Below are 26,500 nucleotides of genomic sequence, written 5' to 3'. Positions count from 1 at the left end.
GTAACAACTGACACTGCAGAGATAAAAGAGATCATGAGAGATTACTACAAGCAACTCTATGCCAATAAAATGGACAATCTGGAAGAAATGGACAAATTCTTAGACATGCACAACCTGCCAAGACTGAATCAGGAAGAAATAGAAAATATGAACAGACCAATCACAAGCACTGAAATTGAAACTGTGATTAAAAATCTTCCAACAAACAAAAGCCCAGGACCAGATGGCTTCACAGGCGAATTCTATCAAACATTTAGAGAAGAGCTAACACCTATCCTCAAACTCTTCCAAAATATAGCAGAGGGAGGACCACTCCCTAACTCCTTCTACGAGGCCACCATCACCTTGATACCAAAACCAGACAAGGATGTCACAAAGAAAGAAAACTACAGGCCAATATCACTGATGAACATAGATGCAAAAATCCTCAACAAAATACTAGCAAACAGAATCCAACAGCACATTAAAAGAATCATACACCATGATCAAGTGGGGTTTATTCCAGGAATGCAAGGATTCTTCAATATATGCAAATCTATCAATGTGATAAACCATATTAACAAATTGAAGGAGAAAAACCATATGATCATCTCAATAGATGCAGAGAAAGCTTTTGACAAAATTCAACACCCATTTATGATAAAAACCCTGCAGAAAGTAGGCATAGAGGGAACTTTCCTCAACATAATAAAGGCCATATATGACAAGCCCACAGCAAACATCATCCTCAATGGTGAAAAACTGAAAGCATTTCCACTAAGATCAGGAACAAGACAAGGTTGCCCACTCTCACCACTATTATTCAACATTGTTTTGGAAGTTTTAGCCACAGCAATCAGAGAAGAAAAGGAAATAAAAGGAATCCAAATTGGAAAAGAAGAAGTAAAGCTGTCACTGTTTGCAGATGACATGATCCTATACATAGAGAACCCTAAAGATGCTACCAGAAAACTACTAGAGCTAATCAATGAATTTGGTAAAGTGGCAGGATACAAAATTAATGCACAGAAATCTCTGGCATTCCTATACACTAATGATGAAAAATCGGAAAGTGAAATCAAGAAAACACTCCCATTTACCATTGCAACAAAAAGAATAAAATATCTAGGAATAAACCTACCTAAGGAGACAAAAGACCTGTATGCAGAAAATTATGACACTGATGAAAGAAATTAAAGATGATATAAATAGATGGAGAGATATACCATGTTCTTGGATTGGAAGAATCAACATTGTGAAAATGACTCTACTACCCAAAGCAATCTATAGATTTAATGCAATCCCTATCAAACTACCACTGGCATTTTTCACAGAACTAGAACAAAAAATTTCACAATTTGTATGGAAACACAAAAGACCCCGAATAGCCAAAGCAATCTTGAGAACGAAAGAAGGAACTGGAGGAATCAGGCTCCCTGACTTCAGACTATACTACAAAGCTACAGTCATCAAGACGGTATGGTACTGGCACAAAAACAGACAGATAGATCAATGGAACAGGATAGAAAGCCCAGAGATAAACCCATGCACATATGGACACCTTATCTTTGATAAAGGTGGCAGTAATGTACAATGGAGAAAGGACAGCCTCTTCAATAAGTGGTGCTGGGAAAACTGGACAGGTACATGTAAAAGTATGAGATTAGATCACTCCCTAACACCATACACAAAAATAAGCTCAAAATGGATTAAAGACCTAAATGTAAGGCCAGAAACTATCAAACTCTTAGAGGAAAACATAGGCAGAACACTCTATGACATAAATCAAAGCAAGATCCTTTCTGACCCACCTCCTAGAGTAATGGAAATAAAAACAAAAATAAACAAATGGGACCTAATGAAACTTCAAAGCTTTTGCACAGCAAAGGAAACCATAAACAAGACCAAAAGACAACCCTCAGAATGGGAGAAAATATTTGCAAATGAAGCAACCGACAAAGGATTAATCTCCAAAATTTACAAGCAGCTCATGCAGCTCAATAACAAGAAAACAAACAACCCAATCCAAAAATGGGCAGAAGACCTAAATAGACATGTCTCCAAAGAAGATATACAGACTGCCAACAAACACATGAAAGAATGCTCAACATCATTAATCATTAGAGAAATGCAAATCAAAACTACAATGAGATATCATCTCACACCAGTCAGAATGGCCATCATCAAAAAATCTAGAAACAATAAATGCTGGAGAGGGTGTGGAGAAAAGGGAACACTCTTGCACTGCTGGTGGGAATGTGAATTGGTTCAGCCACTATGGAGAACAGTATGGAGGTTCCTTAAAAAACTACAAATAGAACTACCATATGACCCAGCAATCCCACTACTGGGCATATACCCTGAGAAAACCAAAATTCAAAGAGTCATGTACCAAAATGTTCATTGCAGCTCTATTTACAATAGCCCGGAGATGGAAACAACCTAAGTGCCCGTCATCGGATGAATGGATAAAGAAGATGTGGCACATATATACAATGGAATATTACTCAGCCATAAAAAGAAACGAAATTGAGCTATTTGTAATGAGGTGGATAGACCTAGAGTCTGTCATACAGAGTGAAGTAAGTCAGAAAGAAAAAGGCAAATACCGTATGCTAACACATATATATGGAATTTAAGAAAAAAATGTCATGAAGAACCTAGGGGTAAAGCAGGAATAAAGACGCAGACCTCTTAGAGAACGGACTTGAGGTTATGGGGAGGGGGAAGGGTGAGCTGTGACAGGGCGAGAGAGAGTCATGGGCATATACACACTAACAAACGCAGTAAGGTAGATAGCTAGTGGGAAGCAGCCGCATGGCACAGGGATATTGGCTCGGTGCTTTGTGACAGCCTGGAGGGGTGGGATAGGGAGGGTGGGAGGGAGGGAGACGCAACAGGGAAGACATATGGGAACATATGCTTATGTATGACTGATTCACTTTGTTATAAAGCAGAAACTAACACACCATTGTAAAGCAATTATACCCCAATAAAGATGTTAAAAAAAAAAAAAAAACTATACATCTGACTTGTATTCAGAATATATAAATAACTCTACAAGTCAATAATACAAACAATTCCTTTTAAAAATGGGGAACAGATATGAGCAGATACTTCACAAAAGTATACAGGTGACAAACGACTTCGTGAAAGATGCCCAACCTCTTTAGTCATCACAGGAATGCACATTAAAGTCGAATGAAACACAACACATTTAACAGAATGGCTGCAATTAGAAAAAATCCAACAAAATCAAAGCGATGTCAAGGATGGGGAACAAATGAGACTTCCATAATTTGCTGTGGAAACAGAATGGTACAGCACTTTGGAAAACCATTTGGAATTAAAGTTAAGCCTATACTTACTATATAACCAAGGAATCCTATTCCTAAGTATTTACTCAAGAGAAATGAAACTATGTGTTCACACAAACTTGTACTCAAATGTTCATATGAGTTTTACTCACAAAAACCATAAACTGGAAACAACCCACCTGTCCACCAAGTGTTGAACGAATAAACAAACTGGTATAGACATACAGTGGAATACTACTCAGCAGTAAAAAGAACTGATGCTCACAACAATGTGTACAAATCTAAAAAGCATTATGCCGAGTGAAAGACTACTGACATAAAAGTCACACACCGTATGATTCCATTTATATGGCATTTCGAAAACAACAAAACCATAGTGACATAAAGCAGATTAGTGGTTGCTAAGGTCCAAGAGGAGAGAACTGACTTCAAAGGAGTAAAAGGAACTTTTTGGAGAAATATAAATGTCCTTTATCAAAATTTTTGGTGGTAGTTACACAACTGTATACATTTGTCACAACTTATCAAATTTCATACTAATTGGTGGGGAATTTTATCGTGTTTAAATTAAACCTTTTCTATATCTCTTTAGGTTCTCTTCATAACTTCAAAACGATTGGAAAATGAAGACAAGCCAAAATTTTTTTTAAAAAAACTGAAATCTCACCACGCAGAAACAATAACTGCTATTAGCATTTTGATATAAATCACACAGGGTATTTTTCAATGTAAACATGAACTTTTGGTCAAACTTAAAATAAGATCAGATCCTTTACATTGTTCAGGAGCCACCATTTTTTGAATTCCAAAATAGATCACAAATATGTTTCTACTTCAGTAAATATACTGTGTACAATAAAAAGAAAAGCAGACTATGCTATGATTCTCCCAGTTGTAAGTCAACACCAAGAATTCCTACCGTATAATGTCTTTTTGTTGTCATTAATTATTTCAATATTTGCAAAATTTATTTCTAATATATGACTGTTTAATTCACAGGTCTTGGATTCTCTAAGGAATGCATTTTTTAGTTTTGCTATATAAAATTCAAAGAAATCCTTTATAAAAATAGAACAAAATCTTAATTTTTATGGGATGATAGGACAATTAAAAATAAGTTAACATTAAATAAAGATTATTAAAAGAATTTTTTGGAAGAGAGAGTTATTTGTTGATTTGTTACCATCAACTCTTTGTAAATTTAAGGGAATATGCTGTACTCACACACAAAAAGGACCACTCTATTTAAGCAGGGTTTTTTTTTTGTTGTTGTTGTTTTTTTAATGAAAGAAAAAAGAAACCCCAGGGTCTAAAATGTAATGAGTGATCCTATTAGTTCCACCAGACTAAAATCATACAGTCTACGTATGTGGTCTTTTCAGCCACATCTGTCATGAACCATTTTTACATCACAAAATGCAAAATACTGAGCACTGATTTACTAGATGAGACCTGGGAAAGTATTCATCATTTGATTTCCCCCTAAAAGAAAAATTGGCTCACAGGAAGACAGGTGACAGTTCTTTTCAGATCACACTCAGAACTTACACAATTTAGAATCAAATCTTCACATAATCCAAGCAAACAGAAAAAAAAAAAAAAAGAAATAAGTAAAGTGGAAAAACAAAAGAAATCTCAATTATGACTTTCTTAAAATCCAAACATTTTGCTTGGCTAGGAAACATGGATCATACATTAAAAATATTTATAATATGTGAAAATGTATAAACATGCTTGCCACATAGTAGATGCTCAATAAATAGTACTCTTATTATTTTAAATACTTCATGAAATGCATACTTATTGAGCATTTTATATACTGATCTGATATTCCTCCTTTCAAAAGCTCTGTTACACATGGAACTTAAATGGAAATAAAATGGAATTTTTATTTAACATAAAATGTATAGTATAGAAGAGTTTTGAATTAATTGTTTCTTTGACTTATCTGAAATCTGTATTAATCACTTTTTGGTAAATTTCTGTACATAATGTTATTTACTCTTATCATAAAAACAGACCTATAATTTCCCTTATAGGAAAAGGGTGGCTGTTATTCCAAATTCTTTAATGGCTTAAATATTAAAGGGTACTTAATTTAAAAAAACTTCATTACATAATTCTGTGTTAGATAAATTATTTACAATGATTATAAAACCACTGAAAAAGAAACTGCATACTTGATAAACCAAACATCCAAATCTTATACATTTGTCAGTCTTTCAATAATGAATTCTGGGGAAAAATAAATTCACAGACACCCAAGTGAATTGGCAACTGTAAGTGACAGAAGCCCTTCTAAATCCTCTGTTTACACTGGGGATTAGCGGAGTAGATTTTGAGTTGCAAACTGAACAGTCCATGGTCAAGGGAACCTGCTCCCTGTCAGCCCGCAGGGCATAAGGACAAAGCATGGTCCTGGTAGGAAGTGACCCATAAACATATTCCTACCCAGGATTTATACAAAGCCAGTCTGCCTCACAGAAACTCCATATGACCATTAACTGGCCTGCAAGGCCTGCCAGGAGGCCTAATTACAGGTCTACAGAGCCCAATAACAAAAGCTGAAGGGCTTTAGCCTAGGGATGATCTGCTTTATACTGACTTGAGAGAGTCCATATAGAGGACCCAAAAGAAAGAGGTTTAGCTTTAAAATTCTCCCCAGAGAGCCAGCATTGTACTCAAGTCTAGAAAGCCCACATGCAACATACTTCAGCTAGGCTTAAACATACCACCCTCTCAAAATTAACATTCAACTACTGTCTGCTTAACATCTGCTCAAACATGGCAAGTTGCTGTGATATTGTTAGACTCTAACTGATAGCTTTCTTCTTACTAAATATTATTGGGGATAAATAATAGTCATTCAAATATAAATGTGTAACTGATGCTAAAACAAATAACTTATATTTTCTAAAAGTAATTTACTTAATAGTTCTCTTTAGGAAGCACTAGTATATCTTTTTGGATTAACACGAAGTGCAAAATCATGCTCATTATTGGAAATTGGGAGTTAAATTAACATTATCAATTTGATTTTGCATTAAAGGTATTAAATTTTATGTAGAATTTCTGAAGAAATGTGGTTTTGCAGAAACCACATTTGATGAAAAAAAGGTTTTAACCAATGCCCAAGTCAATGAAACTATTTGATTATATACATTTGTTTCTTTTAAAAAGCACAAGAATTCTTAATTCTTGATAACTTCTTTTAACTGTATATGTATGGTGGTAAGAGGAGGATGTTTGACCCAATATCTCTTCTTTAATTACCTCACAAAGCCACTCTGGTGATGCCATAAAAAACTACTTCTACTCCTCCTGGCTAATGTTTATAGAACGCTCAGTTATATGTTAGGTGCTGTTCTAAAAACTTTATTATGTTAATTTATTTAGTTTTCATTAAAACTCTAAAGGTATATATTCTCATTCCCATTTCATACATGAAAAAACTGAGGTTGAACAAGGTTTAACAATTTTCCCATGGTTTTGTCAGTAAATAATGGATCTGGGAATAGCACCCAGGCCGTCTGATTTCAGAACTTGACCACCATACTCTATTGCTTTTCATACTAATTGCAAACATTTATTGAATGCTTACTATGTACCAGGTACTATTCTAAGTGTTTTACAAATGTTAATGCACTTAAAGTCCATAACAACCCCATTAGTATGTAGTATTAGTATCTCAATTTTATAGATGAGGAAACTAAAGAAGAGCAAAGGGGAAGTGATCTGCTCAAGCTCACAAAGTTAGTTAGTGAACGAAGCCGGATATGAATCTAGACTAACCAACACGCAACCAAGCAGAAGCCTACATGGGGAAAAAAGAAGTCTGAAAACTATTTATTTATATGAAATAGAAGTTAACTTTTTAATCACTTGCTCTTTTTTTTTAGGTTTGCCCTACATGAAAGCCTCTCTCACAATAAATCAACCTATTTCTTGGAGCCAGAGATCAGTGGTCAGAAGCCTATGGAGCAAAACCTCTGTCGACTTTAAATCAGGGTTGCAGAATGGCTTTCTATGCTCCCCAGAAACAGTACAACATTAACATGGCAATTTCATTTGTAATTCTCAGAACTACAAATATTTAAAGCCAGACTGGACTTCAGAGAAGTACTGGGACTTACAAGATTAGATGGCTATGAAGAGAAAGGTTTAGGACTTGGCTTCCAGGTACTTAATGGGTAACTAAGAGAAGAAAATCCAAGTTTAACATGCTGCAGAATAACTGGGATGGAGTGAGGCACTTATGGCTTATTTCCAAAAACAGCTTCTTTCCTTGATATAGTGTTCTTACGTGTGTAACTCTTCTGTGTTTTACAATACTTAATTAGCTTCTATCCCAGCAAGGGTCACTGAAAGGCATGTCCATAGTTGGGGTGAAGAAGAAAACACTGGTAATCACAGAACATTACCCTAGATTTTTCAAAGTTCTCAGAAATATAGCTACTATGATCACCCTAATAGTTAAGGAAAAGAATTTGTATTCTGAATAAAACTTTAATCCTTTTGTATTATCAATTAAAAACAACTCGTTTCAGAATCAAAGGCTTGCTTGAGGATAGAAATTATTTTATTATAAGGTAATTGTAGCATTATGCCTAACAAAACAAGATATGTATTTGGTAATGTTTTCTATCACCCTTCTTTCTGCTGAACGTAACTCAGGGATTTAACCTATGGATAGAAATAGCTCAGGAGTCAGAAATCATTGGATTTGAGTCCTGGTTTTCCCACTTACTAGGTATGTGATCTTTTACAAGTCATTTAAGCTTTGGGGATATTTGTAAAATGGAGTTAATTAGCTCTCCATGAAGTGATGTGAGTCAAATGATAAAAGATTTATGAAAATGCTTTGAAAACTGTAAAGCACAATAAAAAGTGCTGTAGATATTATTTAGAAAATGAAATATTACACAGAAATTTTATGATAAAGGGGATTTACCATACATGCATTAAATAAACTTCTATGTCTCTTATAACATTAGAGATATAATTTTAAAGGTTGCAGGTGTCAATAATTCTATTAAAAGTAAAATATTAAGGAGATAAAATATTAAGGAATATTTTTAGATTTCTCTAAAAATATTTTTAGAGAAAATTATGTCTTGAAACTATGTTCTGAGAAGTGTCATTTTTTCACGGTGATGAAAAATATTTATGTTTTGGAAAAATCTCTCCTCTAAGTTCTTCTTCAGACCTATGAGCATATGGAGCATAAGATGACATTGTGTTTTTGTGGAAAATCAACTAATGTGTGGAATGATGCTAACAAGTCAAACAACAGTGACATCAAAAATGATGGAGACGAGTCTTTAAGTAAACTCATTATCTTCCTTCTTCCTCCTGTGTGATAATCACATTTTGTTATCTCTTCTGTCATGTACTACCTTCAAGTTTAAGATTAAAAAGTTAGATTACTGCCATGTATCTTCTACTTTTGAAGCCAGGGAACTTTTCAATATATTTTTTTAAAATCCACCAAAGAGTGGTTTAAATGAGCATACCAGCATCCAAAGGCTTAATTTTCAGTTACCCAGAACAATTATTTCACAGTGACTTACTCACCAAAGATTAATAGCTAGAATTCTATTTGGCATAGTGACACTCACTACAGGCACTATTAAAACTCCTGGGAAAGATCCAGAAGTTTTAGATATGGTTCCTGACCTTCAGACATTTATTATTTCATTGGGAAAATAGGTCCAACACTCATGAAATAAATATTAATATCAGCAGTATGTGAGTAAATACCAACATGAATGGTGTGCATAGAATAAAAGAAAAAGCATTCAAAGGAGAACAGAAAGATTACATGATGTAATGGTCAGAGAAATCACGTGGAAATGTTATCTGAGATGCATATTGAAGTGTTTAGAGAGAGAAAGAGGAAGGAGAAAGATATTTCTAGAGGAGAAAATAATCACAAGCAAAAATTCCCAGGTAGAAAAGAACATGAGTAACTCAAAGAATAATGAGAAGAAGTATAAAAATGAATTCTAAGAAAAAAAGTTAGAAAAGTCTGTGAATCCACCATACAGAACCTTGGAACCTTAAGCACAGAAGTATAAAATTGATCTTGTAAGCAATCTAGAACCAGTGAATAATTTTGAGCAAAGGAGCAGCATGACTAAGTGGTGGGTGAGAAAGAATCATCTAGCAACGGTACTCACCAGAAGCAATATGGAAATAAAAATTTTCTGGTGGCTACCATCTGCCAGACTCTGGGCTAGATACTTCACTTATAATATATATCTTCACAACAATCCTATAAGGTAATCATCATCTTTTCCCCTTACAGACTAGGAAATAATGGTGTAGGGAAATCCTTAAAACCTAAATATTGATACTGTCAAACAGGTAACTTAAATATGCAACATGGTCTAGTTGAGACAATAGGGGGGAATGTAATATGGTTTTTTATACTGCTGGTGGGAATGTAATATGGTTCAGCTGCTGTGGAAAAATCTGGTGGTTTTACAAAAAGTTAAACCAAGAATTTACCAAATGACTCCATAATTATACTCCTAGGTGTATACCCCTCAAAGTTACAAATGGTTACTCAAACAAGTACATATATATATGCATGTTCAAAGCTACACTGTTCACAATAGCCAAAAGGTGGAAAAAACCCCAAATTTCCATCAATAGATGAATGGATAAACAAATGGCATGTGTGTAAACACACACACACACACATATACATACATTCAGCCATAAAATGTATTCTGTGGAATATTATTATATTCCACAGAATACGTTTTATGGCTGAATGTATATATACAATATATATATACATATATACATAATGTGTATATATATTATGTATTATTATGTATATATATTATGTATTATTATGTATATATTAATATATTATGTATATATTATATACATAATACGAATGTATTATGTGGAATATTATTCAGCCATAAAAAGGAATAAAATACTGACACAGGCTACAACATGGCTATACCTCCAAAACATGCTAAATGCAAGAGGCTAGACACACAAGGTCACACACTGTATGATTCCATTTACATGAAATATGCAGAATAGATAAATCCATAGAGATAGAGGGCAGGTTGATGGTTGCGGTTGCCAGGAGCTGAGGGTAAGGTGAGGGGAGAGAAATTGCCTAATAGGTAATAGGTTTTACTTTGGAAATGTTTTTAAACTAGATAGAGGTGGTGGTTATATAGCTTTGTGGATGTATTTAATGCCACTGAACTGTCACTTTAAACAGTTATGTTTTATTTTGTCTTACGTGAATTTCACCTCAATAAATTACTTCTAAAAAGTAAAGAACTACAGTAAACTAGAAAATATACACATCTGCCATATTCCATTTAAAAAAACAAAAACGTTTTGGCTAAACAATAAACATCACACTACTGAAGGTCACAGAATGAGTGAGCAGTGGAAGCAGGTTTAGAACCCTTCCACTATTCACCACCCTCTCTCTGGAGAAGAGACAGAATTGAAGCAAAAGACCAACGAGGAGGTAATGGATTAACCTTTGGGTGGACTGTTTGGTGTCCAGACTAAGGAGTTGGCAGTGGGAAAGATAATAGAGGGATAACTATAAAAAATATTTCAAAATAAGTCATTCAATTCTAGGTGAATGACTGCCTATAAAGAAGTCAAAGATAAACATTTCAAGGTTTTGAATCTTAATGAATGTGAGAATGGTAAAAGTATTTTTTAAATGAAAAGAAAGAAGTCATGGCCAAGAGGATTTTTAATTGGATTTACTCAATATCATAAAGTAAATCATTATCTGAAGTTATATTGATAACTTAAAGATTCAGTCTTACAAATTTATATAGTTTTACAAGCTTGAGTCCTCCAGCATTTGGAAAAAACAAAACATCTTAGACATAACCTTAACTTCACATCACCTTCAAATTAAAAGTTAAACAAGAGACATGAAACTTCATTTCAATTGCATTTTGGCAATGAACATGAAAAAAGATTCTATCTAAATCTGAAGATTTAGCATAGCAAAATATAAAAATGTTAACAGTTTAGTATATACAAAATATGATCATAACAAATACAATAAAATCTCTGACTTCAAATTCAAGGTACATGGTTACATTTTGCTTAATGTATTTTACTCATACATATGTCTTTCAAAATCATACCGCTAGTAATTATTGCCAAATGTTATTAAATATATTTTAATTCCAAACCAAGGCCATGATTAACATTCACTAATAAATCAATAACAATGCAATGGTAATATATAAAACTTTCTTCTGGGACCCACAATTAGAGTAAAAGACTAAGTCTAGTCAGCAAGATTTCTACATATGAACCCTATCTACCAGATTATGGTAACTATAAGGCTGAAATAAATCCTGGCTCAAGAATCTAGCATACAGCCTTAAGTTCTTCCCTGTACCCAATTTTAAGGCCCCAAAGTTGAGGGTGTTTTCCCTGGGAACTCAAGTAAACTCCAACGAGACAGAATGGGAACTACCAGGCCTTCCTATCCAGCCACCTCAATCTTAGGACCAGGCTAGACTTTATCCATGAGCCTTACCAGACTGAGCTCAAGTTCTTATTCCCCCCTACTTTATTTTGCTTGTTTGTTTATTTTTAATAATACAATGAATACCTTGATTCATCACTGAAACAGAGATCCAGAACCTTGACAATAAGTTCTATATTTGCTTAGCGTTCCCCTATATTCATCTATGTGCTTCTCCTCTCCAAGGCCACAGGTTCTCATTAATTACAGTAATATATGTTTTTCAAAGGGGTATAATATGTTATTTCATGTTATAAAGCAAAATAGTCATAGAAATGGCATCAAAAAGCAAAATCTGGTTAAAATGGTTTCTTAACCAGTGACAATGGTTACAACACAATCCTTTTGTAAAACAATTTAGCAAGAATGTATAAAAAGCCACTCTACATATTAACACCCTCTAATCTCATAAACTCATTTCTATAGTAATCAATTCCAAGAAAATAAGCTAAACTATGGAAAACACTATTTGTAACAGGAGGTGCATAACAGTATTATGGGTAAGAGGGAAAAGCTAGAGACAATGTAAATGTTCAATAAGAAAATGATTAAATAAATAATCCTATATCTAGCTAAGGTCTGTCCTTTGCTTATGGGGGGCAATGTTAAGTTTTTTAATTTGAAAATTGTCATAATATTTTGAATGTTTGTCAAATTCACAGAACCTCCCTATTTATCCTTAATAGAATTTAGAATGTTAAATTAAAAAATGAGGAGTGACAGCTGGGACCAATATAAGCAAGTTATACACTGAGGTCCGCACTGTCAGATCTGTTTTATAATACGCTTTTTGTGACCACCTAGAGGGGTGGGATAGGGAGGGTGGGAGGGAGACGCAAGAGGGCGGAGATATGGGGATATATGTATATGTACAGCTGATTCACTTTGTTATAAAGCATAAACTAACACACCATTGTAAAGCAATTATACTCCATAAAGATGTTAAAAAAAATTTTTTAAGGTAAAGAAAACTGTATAAAACTATGAAATACAATTCTTTATAGTTGCATTAACAGAAACAAATATTTTCTGGACTAAGCACCATAAATATTTTCCTTTAAAGCAAGAGTTTGTCAGTACTCAAGTAATGAACCTGGAAATATTTCTTCTAAGCAAAATGCCATTAAAGAATGAATATATATTATATAAATAACAGAGAATCGTATTAACTAGCTTTATCCTATAGTATATTTATTGGAGACTCAAAATTTGAAAAACCTAATAGTAAGCAAAATTTTAGTACATCATGTTTTCTATGTAATTAAAGATAAAATGAGTAAGATCAATACATAAAGATAAGTGACTTTTAAAGTAATATGAAGTGGTACAGAGATTCACAGTCAACATATTAATTTTTATATGGTAAGTTACTTCAATTAGTGATTTATGAAGCTAGTATATCATTTATACTGGTGTTCCCAATCTTTAGACTGTAGACACATTGGGTAGGAATAAAAGGAGCTAATACAAGAAATCCTTGAATTAATATGCATACATGTATTTTTGCAATGAATATTAAAATATAACTACTATCATTTGGTAGTCTGAAATTACTTTTGATGTCAAAATAGAATTCTCATTTTCCAGTTGGAAATTATGAACTCTTTACAGATCCTTAAAAAGTAAATAATTTTAAGAAACATGTACTCCTTTGGTAATATTATTCTAACCCTACCTCATGCTTGATCTTGATAACTTATTATTTGACTGTAATATATATTTTTAAAAACCACATTAAGATTCAGAGTAAAATATCAGTACTTGGAAAAGGTAACATGGATCTCTTATATTTTTAAAAAGTAAAGTATTTAATGTGTACATGAATCTGGGTATTATAATCTAAAATCAAAGAAAGAATTATTGTACAATTGAGATATTAAAACATACAGATTTTTAAGATTAGATGGTATCCAGACGAATAGTCCAATGAGTTAGTCTAATGTAACTGGAAGAATTATTAAACATTTATCTCATTTCCTTTAGAGCAAAACCTTGATCTAAAAATCACACCTTATATAAATATTAAATCAAAATGATCACAGCCTCAAATATAAAATGTAGAAGTATAAAATTCTTCTTAAACATGCCACTAAAAGCACAGTCCGTAAAAGACAAAAATCAATAAACTGGACTTCATCAAAATTAAAACTAAAATCGAAGCCAGTTTTATAAATAAGAAGGTAAAGAATGACCTTTTAACATCACACTATAGCAATAAATATTTGAGGTAAAATATGGCCATACAAAGATCTCACAAATTTGTGAGGCTATATGAAAATAGGTGTTTTGCTCTTTGACCCATCTGTAAGCATGCTAGGATTTATTTCACATATTTTCATTTAAATAAAGTTAATTATTAACACTTACCAGCAGCTTCAAGAACCAGTTGTAGTCTTGCTTTGGCCTGTTCAGCTGGTGGCTAAAAATCAACCATAAAAGACACTTACAAGGTAGTTTTAACAGAGCTTTAAATTAATGCATTATTACGTTGAGTATCAGAAAATTTAGAGAACTTTGTCATAATCAGTATTAATATCCACCCACATCTTAACAAAATTCCATCACAGCAGCTCTACCAATCTACTCTCTCACCCTAGTAATCAAATCACACTTTTCATTATTATGATTCAAGAATGAAGTTCTTCCTTTTTCTTTTTTTTTTACTGGAATAGCTTTTATTTGTTATCCAACATGTACCAGTCAGCAACAGCCTAAATACATATAATTTAATAAGGAGGCAAAACCCACACATTTAACAACATACTCTCAAGCTGTGTTGTTTCTTTGCATATGGAAACATGCAAAATGACCTATTAGAAGTTAAATAGCAACTTAAAGTCCAATATCTCAGGCAAATTATATCCTAAAACCAAATATTTTCTGCTTTCCTTACGGTATTTGAAAGGAGCAATTGTGATAAAGATAGGACACAACGTGAGTTACTGCTTTCAATTCCTACTAACTGTCCTAAAATTAGTCTCTCAATGAACTTTGATTCAATACAGTTGATAATGTTGAAACTACTTTCCTACCAGTGACCTTATTCTGAGATTTTTGGATATGTTGATGGTATCCAAACAATAAGATGGATTGTATCAAGGTTATGATCTTTATGAAAGACTTGTTAAAAACTGTTTTTAATACTTAAGACTTTACATTTCTTAAGATGTCAGTAAGTGACTAAATAATCTCATGTTTATATACGATACCATCATTTGAGAATTAACATTTTACAAGATATATTTGAATGTTTTGCTATTTGTGAAAAAACAGCCTGAATGAAAAGAATTACATAATTGGATATGGAAAGAAGATGTTGTGCTCAGAAAAGTTTAAGAATTTGAATGGTACTTCTGAATAAACTGTAAGAAACAGGATAGGAGAGTGGTAGATGAGACAGGAAAGAAGACAGGGCTAGCCTTTTATATCATAGAAGAGGGATTAACAAACTATGACCTAAACCTGGTTTTGTAAATAAGTTTTATGGGAACATAGCCATGCCCATTGGTTTATATATTGTCCATGGTTGCTTTTGTGCTCAACTCAACAACAGCAGAGTCAACTATTTGCGGCAGGACTCTTATGGCCAGCAAAGTCTAAAATATTTACTATGTAGATCTTTAAGGAAAAGACTGTTGACCCCTGCCATATAAGACGGAGAGACTTGGAAGAATGTGAAACAGTGGGGTGACAAGATGAGATCTGCACTCTGACACATCATTCTAGCAATATACTTGAGGATGAACTGCAAAGAATGTGACAGAAGGCAAGGAGCTCAGTTAGGGAGCAATTAAAGAACTCCAGATGAGAGACGATGAGGGCCTGGGGAGGAGCAGTAGCAGTAAGGTTGGAGAGGAAGAACTAGATTTGAGAAACATTTAATTGGTAACATGAAAGGACTGATTGGATATGAGAGAAGGAGGAGTTGACAAACAAAAAGAATATTTTATGTCATATGTTTGTAGAAAAAATGTACGTAAGTGTGCTTTATAAAGTTATCAATATTAAAAATGTGACATCAAATTAAAATATCATAGCAAAATATCAATAGAAGACTGTGACATCTACTGAATATGATCTCTCTAACAGTTATAAAGGAAACTGCCAAGCAATTAACACGAACATTTATAATGATGAAAGGCAAATGACATTTGACATCAGTATCAGGGAGCATAGTGAGTGTGCAAAACTGCGGAGCACATGGCCCAGCTAAAGAAAGCAGCTGGTACTCAGCACCAACTCAGTGTTGTCATGCAGAAATGCAAATCAAGGGTTATAAAACTTCTTCATTTTTTTTCCTGAGACTTTAAGTCACCATAAAGACAAATACTGTGTGGAACAAACAGTACTTCTCAGAGCCAGATTCAATCCTGAAACAGACAGTCTGTGATCTCTGCCATCTACTTAACAAACACAGTAGAAACATGATATTGATACTTTGTGCAACATAGCATAACTAGAATGGCAAGAAGGAAATAATGTTCTGACTAGCAGATCTCAAGCAAGCACAGAATTATGAAGTATACATTTCAGAGTATCCTAGTAAGCAGTGACGTTTGATAGAAAAATGTGAGAAACTTTATTGGGTAAGATATTTCATGGGAAAGTTATAGGTATTTCATAAGAAACGATTATTTTTACCAAATAAGAAATATTTAAAACAAATATACAAAGTGATGAGTACCCATATTCAGTAAAATATTAACAATATTGTTAAAGTCTCTTAACCCACAAAACCTCCTCCATAGCAGCTCCCTCTCTCCCCCAGTTAAAATCTATGTCTTAAAAATATGTTGATTACCGTCCCTAAGAGTCTTAATGGTTGATGATTATGATAAAAACACCTGTTAAGACATATTTATATTTTATTAATTCCTCTAACAATCTATAATACAGGATTCATATTTCAAAGATAAAGAAAACCATGGAATAAGAGTAGTTTCCTAACTTGCCTTTACTAGTAAATGATAGGCTGAAATTAAGACCTTCTGACTCCAAATTTCAGGATTCTTCTAACTACATCACTAGGATATTCATGAATTCAAAGCAATTAATTTCACAGATATAAAAGCACACGGATAGATTTTTGATTCTGTTCAAAAAAAAATCTATCCAAGATAGTACATTTGCCTATACAAATATAACTTCCTAAATTATTTGCGAAATATAAGGATCAATTCCAACTATGGGGACAAACACATTGTTAGATTTGCCAGACTTTTAAAAGTAATTTGTCTTTTATAAGTATTTTTGCTTTTAAAAATATTTGATTCATTTCACAAGCATTTTTCTTGGATAGGGTATTCAGATACACATGTTCTTTCACTTTTTTCCCACCTGCAAATATCTTTCTTTCGCCACAACTGGTGAATAATTTGAATGGATATGGGATTCTCGGTTGCAGTCTTTTTCTCTCAGTCACTTGCCCTTCAAATTCTTTCCAAGTGCTCCTCCACAATATTTCAGCCTTGAGTTTGTCCCAGAGAGGGAAAGCATCACAACAGGTCACTTGGCTGAAACCCTCCAGGTCCCACCTACCTATCTGCATCAGTAGCTGCTTGACCCAGAAAAAGTAGATAAGCTGGAGCTGGAAATGGAGAGGAGGCAGCCTGATTTATGTTGCCATCATTCTGATTGCCAGTTATAGTTACTTTTTAAGAAAAGATTAAGAAGAAAGAAGAAACAGAATACACAGTTAAAAGAACATTTTTCTACTAATCCATTTTTAGTTAGGTATCATCATACTAAGCTGACTTAGATTGAAAAAACCTTTGGGGCTTGACTGCCAACAGATTGAAAAAACCTTTGGGGCTTGAGTGCCAAAATTTCTAATGCTTTAACTATTTTAGAGTGTATTAGACTCCAGGGATTGGTATGAATTCCATCTAAAACTGGTAAATGGTACTAATGTTATTCAGAGCCAGAAAAAAAAATACTTTATGAAATAAATAAGAAGCTAGCATCAAATACAAATGCATGGAATACAGCAATTTCTCTAAATAAGAACTGATAAATGAGGACATATTTAAGAACACAATGTCACAATTATATTGTATGAAGCAAACTTATGGAGAAAAAATTGTATTCTATTAAAAAATAATATTCCTAAGGGAAAAAAATCTGTAAAAAATACAAATACATGGAGGCTAAATAATACACTACTAAATAACCAAGAGATCACTGAAGAAAACAAAGAGGAAATCAAAAAATACCTAGAAAAAAGTGACAATGAAAACATGATGACACAAAACCTACGGGATGCAGCGAAAGCAGTTCTAAGAGGGAACTTTATAGCAATACAATCCTACCTCAAGAAACAAAAAAAATCTCAAATAAACAACCTAACCTTACACCTAAAGTGATTAGAGAAAGAAGAACAAAAAAACCCCAAAGTTAGCAGAAGGAAAGAAATCATAAAGATCAGATCAGAAATAAATGAAAAACAAATAAAGGAAACGAGCAAATATCAATAAAACTACAAGCTGGTTCTTTGAGAAGATAAACAAAATTGATAAACCATTACCCAGACTCATCAAGAAAAAAAGGGAGAAGATTCAAATCAACAGAATTAGAAATGAAAAAGGAGAAGTAACGACTGACACTGCAGAAATACAAAGGATCATGAGAGATTACTACAAGCAACCATATGCCAATAAAATGAACAACATGGAAGAAATGGACAAATTCTTAGAAGAGCACAACCTTCTGAGACTGAACCAGGAAGAAACAGAAAATATAAACAGACCAATCACAAGCACTGAAATTGAGACTGTGATTAAAAATCTTCCAACAGGGCTTCCCTGGTGGCGCAGTGGTTGAGAGTCTGCCTGCCGATGCAGGGGACACAGGTTCGTGCCCCGGTCTGGGAAGATCCCACATGCCATGGAGCAGCTGGGCACGTGAGCCATGGCCGCTGAGCCTGCGCATCCGGAGCCTGTGCTCCGCAACGGGAGAGGCCACAACAGTGAGAGGCCTGCATACCGCAAAAAAAAAAAAAAAAAAAAAAAAAAAAATCCAAGAAACAAAAGCCCAGGACCAGATGTCTGCACAGGTGAATTCTATCAAACATTTAGAGAAGAGCTAACACCTATCCTTCTCAAAGTCTTCCAAAATATAGCAGAAGGAGGAACACTCCCAAACTCATTCTATGAGGCCACCATCACCCTGATACCAAAACCAGACAAAGATGTTACAAAAAAAGGCCAATATCGCTGATGAACATAGATGCAAAAATCATCAACAAAATACTAGCAAACAGAATCCAACAGCACATTCAAAGTATCTACACCATGATCAAGTGGGGTTTATCCCAGGAATGCAATGATTCTTCAATATACGCAAATCAATCAATGTGATACACCATACTAACAATGTGAAGGATAAAAACCATGTGATCATCTCAACAGATGCAGAAAAAGCTTTCAACGAAATTCAACATCCATTTATGCTAAAAAATCCTCCAGAAAGTAGGCATAGAGGGAACTTACCTCAACATAATATAGAGCATATATGACAAACCCACAGCCAACACCGTTCTCAATGGCGAACAACTGAAACCATTCCCATTAAGATCAGGAACAAGACAAGGTTGCCCACTCTCACCACTATTATTTTTTTTTAAATTTTTTATATTTTGCGGTACGCGGGTCTCTCACTGTTGTGGCCTCTCCCGTTGCGGAGCACAGGCTCTGGACACACAGGCTCAGCAGCAAAGGCTCGCGGGCCCAGCCGCTCTGCGGCATGTGGGATCTTCCCGGACTGGGGCACGAACCCGCGTCCCCTGCATCGGCAGGCGGACTCTCAACCACTGCGCCACCAGGGAAGCCCCTCACCACTATTATTCAACATAGTTTTGGAAGTTTCAGTCACAGCAGTGAGACGAAAAAGAAATAAAAGGAATCCAAATCGGAAAAGAAGAAGTAAAGCTGTCACTGTTTGCAGATGACATGATACTATATATAGAAAATCCTAAAGATGCTACCAGAAAACTACCAGATCTAATCAATGAATTTGGTAAAGTAGCAGGATACAAAATTAATGCACAGAAATCTCTTGAATTCCTATACACCAATGATGAAAAATCTGAAAGAGGAATTAAGGAAACACTCCCATTTACCATTGCAACAAAAAGAATAAAATATCTAGGAATAAACCTACCAAAGGAGAAAAAAAAAAAACCTGTATGCAGAAAACTACAAGACACTGATGACAGAAATTAAAGATGATACAAACAGATGGAGAGATATACCATGTTCTTGGATTGGAAGAATCAATATTGTGAAAATGACTCTACTACCCAAAGCAATCTATAGATTCAATGCAATCTCTATCAAACTACCAATGGCATTTTTCACAGAAGTAGAACAAAAAATTTTACAATTTGTATGGAAACACAAAAGACCCCGAATAGCCAAAGCAATCTGGAGAAAGAAAAACGGAGCTGGAGGAATCAGGCTCCCTGATTTCAGACTATACTACAAAGCTACAGTCATCAAGACAGTATGGTACTGGCACAAAAACAGAAAGATAGATCAATGGAACACGATAGAAAGCCCAGAGACAAACCCACGCACATATGGTCACCTTATCCTTGATAAAGGAGGCAAGAATATACAATGGAGAAAAGACAGTGTCTTCAATAAATTGTGCTGGGAAAACTGGACAGCTACATGTAAAAGAATGAAATTAGAACACTCCCTACACCATACACAAAATAAACTCAAAATGGATTAAAGACCTAAATGTAAGGCCAGACACTATAAAACTCTTAGAGGAAAACATAGGCAGAACACTCTATGACATAAATCACAGCAAGATCCTTTCTGACCCACCTCCTATAGAAATGGAAATAAAAACAAAAATAAGTAAATGGGACCTAATGAAACTTAAAAGCTTTTGCACAGCAAAGGAAAACATAAACAAGATGAAAAGACAACCCTCAGAATGGGAGAAAATATTTGCAAATGAAGCAGCTGACAAAGGATTAATCTCCAAAATTTACAAGCAGCTCATGCAGCTCAATAACAAAAAACCAAACAACCCAATCCAAAAACGGGCAGAAGACCTTAATGGACACTTCTCCAAAGAAGATATACATATTGCCAACAAACACATGAAAGAATGCTCAACACCATTAATCATTAGAGAAATGCAAATCAAAAGTAAAATGAGATATCATCTCACACCAGTCAGAATGGCCATCATCAAAAAATCTACAAACAATAAATGCTGGAGAGGGTGTGGAGAAAAGGGAACACTCTTGCACTGCTGGTGGGAATGTACATTGATACAGCCACTATGGAGAATAGTACTGAGGTTCCTTAAAAAACTACAAATAGAACTACCATATGACCCAGCAATCCCACTACTGGGCATATACCCTGAGAAAACCATAATTCAAAAAGAGACATGTACCACAATGTTCACTGCAGCTCTATTTACAATAGCCAAGACATGGAAGCAACCTACGTGTCCATCGACAGATGAATGGATAAAGAAGATGTGGCACATATATACAATGGAATATTACTCAGTCATAAAAAGAAACGAAATTGAGTTTTTGTAGTGAGGACCTAGAGTCTGTCATACAGAGTGAAGTAAGTCAGAAAGAGAAAAACAAATACCATATGCTAACACATATATATGGAATCTAAAAAAAAAAATGGTTCTGAAGAATCTAGGGGCAGGACAGGAATAAAGATGCAGATATGGAGAATGGATTTGAGGACATGGGGAGGGGGAACAGTAAGCTGGGACAAAGTGAAAAAGTGTCATGGACTAATACATACTACCAAATGTAAAATAGCTAGTGGGAAGCCGCCACATAGCACAGGGAGATCAGCTCGGTGCTTTGTGACCGCTTAGGGGGTAGGATAGGGAGTGTGGGAGGGAGATGCAAGAGGGAGGAGATATGGGGATATATGTATATGTATAGCTGATTCACTTTGTTATAAAGCAGAAAGTAACACACCATTGTAAAGCAATTATACTCCAATAAAGATGTTAAAAAATAATAGTATTCCTTAAATCAAAATTAGTAATGCATAATTAGAAAAATATTACCAAAACTGAATTACACAGAATATAAATGTTGTTCCCTTAAAAAATAAATATTAGCAATGACATTGATAGAACAACAGTAAGTACAGTATGAATTTTTACTATAAGATTTTATATCACATAGGGCTTAAACTTTCTAAATTAATAGGGGTCCTTTTTTGGGGAGGAGGGGTTTGGTAGTCTTTCTATTGCCATGGATTCTACAGAACTGCCCTGCTCCCTCCCCTCCCCTTGGTAGCCAAGTATACCTACATAACTCCATTGGTAAGCCCTAGTTTTAGAGAAGAAAGTGGTTTCTTAGGAAGAAACAAAAGCTCCTAAGATGAAACCAAAAGAAAGGTCAGTCTCTTGATGACTTGTGGAGGTGACCAACCTCAGTGTCTAGACTTTTTCCTTCAACTTTGGTTTTGCTCTTATTTAGTCCAATACCCTGAGTTCCTTACAAATAGACTGACTGCATGTCTAGATTCTCAAAATACTGCCAAAGCTAACATTCCAAACCAGCACAATCCTCTGAGCCATGACCATACAAAAAAAAAAGAGAAGCAAAAAGAAGTCTATCCTTACAAAAGCCAGTTTACACACTGAACTATTTAAACTATTTGCTCACTCTTCTCACTTCCATTCATATTTAGCTTCCTAACCACTGGCCACCCCTATGGAAATTCTGTAAGTTGATGAAGCTACAGCCATTCCAGCTGCCAACCACACTTTTGGCTTTGTTGATGACAGGGAAATATAGTCTGAAAGAAAGACTGGCTGAGCAAGGAGAGAACTCAAGCTTAGCAACAACATTTCACAAAATAAAATTAGGACTGCATTATATGGTTTTCAGCTATTACTCTCAATTTTATATTATCATATGCTCTTTTTATACAAAAAAATATATACAGAGAGGATTCTGGAACATGGCAGAGTAATAAGCACCAGGAATCCATCTCCCCATCTAGACAATAATTACACTGGCAGAATCTGTCTGACATAACTCTTTTAGAACGCTGGATTATTTTGAAGGCTTGCAAACTACCAGGGGAAGATGTGGAGGGTAAATTGCGGTTAATTTTGGTCAGTTTCAGCTATTAGCACAGTAGCAACTACCCATCCCCCACCCCCAGCCACGTGACAAGCAACAGTGCACCTGTTCCTAGAGCAGCTTGCACACAGCTCAAGTGTTGGCAAGAATGTGGAGAAATTGGAACCATTGTGTACTATTGATGGGAATTAAAATGATACAGGGTTGTGGAAAACAATAAGGCAGTTCCTCAAAAAATTAAAAAATAGAATTACCATATGATCTAACAATTCCACATCTGGGTACATACCCCAAAGAATTGGAAGCAGGGTCTTGAAGAGATATTTGTACACCCATGTTCATAGAAGCATTATTCGTAAGAGCTGAAATGGAAACACCCAAGTGTCCACTGATGAATCAATGGATAAGCAAAATGTGGTATAAACATACACTGAAATATTATTCAGCCTTAAAAAGGAAGGAAATTCTATAATATGCTACAACATGGATGTGATCAGAAAAGATGTTTGATATGATTTCAATCTTCTTAAGTTTATTGAGACTTGTTTTGTGTCCCACCGTATGGTCAGTCCTTGTGAAAGTTCCATGTGTACCTAAGAAGAACGTGTATTCTGCTGCTGTTGTATAAAATAAAACAATTACTCAGGATATCCTGAGTCTCAAGCTCTGCCACAGAGGCTGAGGGTGGGAGAGAAGTCAGGGTTGCATGGGCACCTCTGCTGTGTCTGGTGTTGTCAGGTTTGCAGTTCTGGGGAGGGGGATGGTGTCCCAGGCCCTGCTGCCACTGCAGCCCAGTTACCTGTGGCCACAGATGCCACTGTGGCCAGGAGGCCAAAGTCATGTGTGCTGCCTCCCTTGCTGCTGCTAAATGCTATGGGCCTGTGGGCACAGCTGCTGAGGCTGGAGGGCCTTAATCGCAGGCACCTCCTCTACTCTTTCCTCAGTTCTATCTCCCCTATGTGTTCTAGACCACCCATATGTAGATGTACAGAAATGCAGAATTCTCTGGCATTCTGGTATGTTGGGCAGAGTCAGCTTTGCTCAGTTGTGGATGTTTTACTGGTTGAATATTGAAGGGAAGAGACAAAGGTAATGTTTCACTCTATGCCATGATGCTGACATGACTCCAATACAGTCTCAAATTTCAAAGATCTGAAAGCATAATGAGGAAGATAATAAAAATAATAATTTAAAGAAACTACTATTTACTAAATGTTTACATTATGCCAATCATGTGTGTTACTTCTATATTTTCTTAAAATTTTCAGAGAGCTTATCAAGGTATAATGAAACCACAATAAATTACACCATTTAAAGTGTACAGTTTTATAGGTTTTGACATACTCATACAGCCATGAGCATCATTACTGTTAAGATAATGAGCATGTCCATTACTCCAAAATTTTCCACGTCCTTCTTTAATTCTTCCATGCCCCTCTGTGCCTCCATTCCACTTCCCAGTTCGCAGGCAACCACTGATCTGCTTTCTATCACTATACATTACTTTGCACTTTCTACTATGTTATATAGATGGAATCATATGATATGTACTCTTTTATGTCTAGCTTTTAAACTCAGCATAATTATTTTGAAATTCATCCATGCTGTTGTATATATCGATATGCATTCCTTTTTACTGCTGGGTAGTATTCCATTGTAAGTAAATACTACAACTTCTTTATGCATTTACCTGTTGACAAACATTCAAACTATTTCTAGTTTCTTGGCTATTATAAAACATACTATAAACATTAAGGTAAAAGTCATTATATAAATATATGCTTTCAGATCTCTTGGGTATATATCTAGCATTGGAATGGTTGAATTGTATGGTAAACATATGTTAAACTTTTTAAGAAAATACCAAACTGTTTCCAAAGTGGTTTCATATTCCCACCAGCACTGTATAGGAGTGTCAGTTGCTCCACATCCTAGTCATGACTTAGTATACCTTATTGTGGTTTTAATCTATATTTCCCTAATGATTATTGGTGTTGAGCATCTTTTCATGTGCCTATTTATTATCTATATATATATATATATATATTTGATGGTAAAATAGATGGTCAAATCTTTTGCCAATTTTATTAAACTGCTTTCTTATTATTGAGTTTTCAGAGTTCTTAATTATAATGAAAGTAATTTTTCATATATGAGGTCTGCAAATTATACACACACACACACACACACACACACACACACACACACACGGAATTATATATTTATACTTATAAACCCTCCCCGCCCCACTGAGTGACTTGTTTTTTCATTGTCTGAAGAGTTTCTTTTGAAGAGCAGAATTTCCTAATATTGATGAAGTCCAATTTATCAATTTCGTCTTTTATGAATCATGCTTTTGTGGCGTTATATCTGAGAAATCTTTACCTAACCCCACTTCACAAAGATTTGTCCTATGTTTATACCTAGAAGTTTTACGGTTTGTTTACATTTAGTTCTATGAAATACATTTTGTTAAGTCTGTATATGGTGCAACATATACATTGAAAAACCTTTTGTTTTTCTGTGGTTTTTATTTTTTGCTTTAAATGAGTCTATTTCTAGACTCTCTATGCTGTTCCATTGATCAATTTGTCAATCTTGATACTAATACCACACTGTCTTTATTTCTTTGAGTACAATTTTACATTAACTTGAAATCAGGTGGAATAACTTCTCCAAATTTTTTCTTCTCAAGTAGTTTTGGCTCCTCTAGCTCTTATGCATCCCCAGTTTCAAAATAAGCTTATCAATTTCTACCAAAAAAAAAAGTCCCTGCTAAGATTTTAGCATGGGATTGCATTGAATCTACATAGCCATTTGAGGAGAAGGGACATCTCAACAATGTTAAGTTTTAGCCCGGTATATATTTTTCTATCATTTTTACCTCTTGGCCTTTATATCTGAAACGTTTTTTTTTTTTAAATAGGCAGCACATAGTTGGATTTTGCTTTTATGTAATCTGAAAAAATTCTGCCTTTTAATTAGAATGTTTAGACCAATTTACACTTACTGTAAGTAATTAATCTACCACATTGCTATTTGTTTTCTATTTGTCCCATGTGATTTTTGCTCCTTTTTTCTTCTTTTTCTGCATTTTCTTAGATTGACCATATTTATAACTCCATTTTATATTCTTTGTTGGCTTATTAGCTATAATTCTTTTGTGTTATTTTGGTTGTTGCTAAGTTTGCAGTATACTTCTTTAACTTTTCACTCTCTATCTTCATTATACCACTTCCTATATACTATAGAAACCTTATAATAGTATCCTCTCATTTCTCCCTTCCCAGCCTCTGTATTACTATTGTCATTGCTGTCACATATTGTTATAAACTCCACAATATACTGTGTCTACGTTTTAAACATCATCTTTTAAAGAGATATACTTACCCATGATGTTATCATTTCTAGTACTCTCTAATCTTTTATTATATCAACCCAGTTTTCCATCTGGTATCATTTTCTTTTTGGCTTAAAACAACAATCAGTTATTCTTTCTCATGGTTTCTTTGTGTCAGGAAGGTGGGAAGGAATCAGCTGGGCAGATGCACACAGCTGGGCAGGTGCACACAG

The 26,500-nt window shown here is 34.6% G+C and overlaps 1 protein-coding gene across 5 annotated transcripts in view; it reads right to left on the bottom strand.

Moving 5' to 3' along the window:
* RSRC1 (arginine and serine rich coiled-coil 1) overlaps positions 1-26,500 on the bottom strand; it is a 463,041-nt gene that overhangs the window by 172,989 nt on the left and 263,552 nt on the right. For all 5 annotated transcript variants that reach the window (XM_049709748.1, XM_049709749.1, XM_049709746.1 and 2 more), the window contains one exon: positions 14,203-14,254. In XM_049709748.1, coding sequence (XP_049565705.1) covers positions 14,203-14,254 — 52 coding nt within the window. The remainder of the gene's footprint in view (positions 1-14,202; positions 14,255-26,500) is intronic.

Source organism: Orcinus orca, chromosome 5 (assembly GCF_937001465.1).
Source record: "Orcinus orca chromosome 5, mOrcOrc1.1, whole genome shotgun sequence".
NCBI classification, from domain to species: domain Eukaryota; kingdom Metazoa; phylum Chordata; class Mammalia; order Artiodactyla; family Delphinidae; genus Orcinus; species Orcinus orca.
The sequence above is the reverse complement of the archived record's forward strand: the minus strand, read 5'-3'. Positions and strand labels throughout refer to the sequence as shown.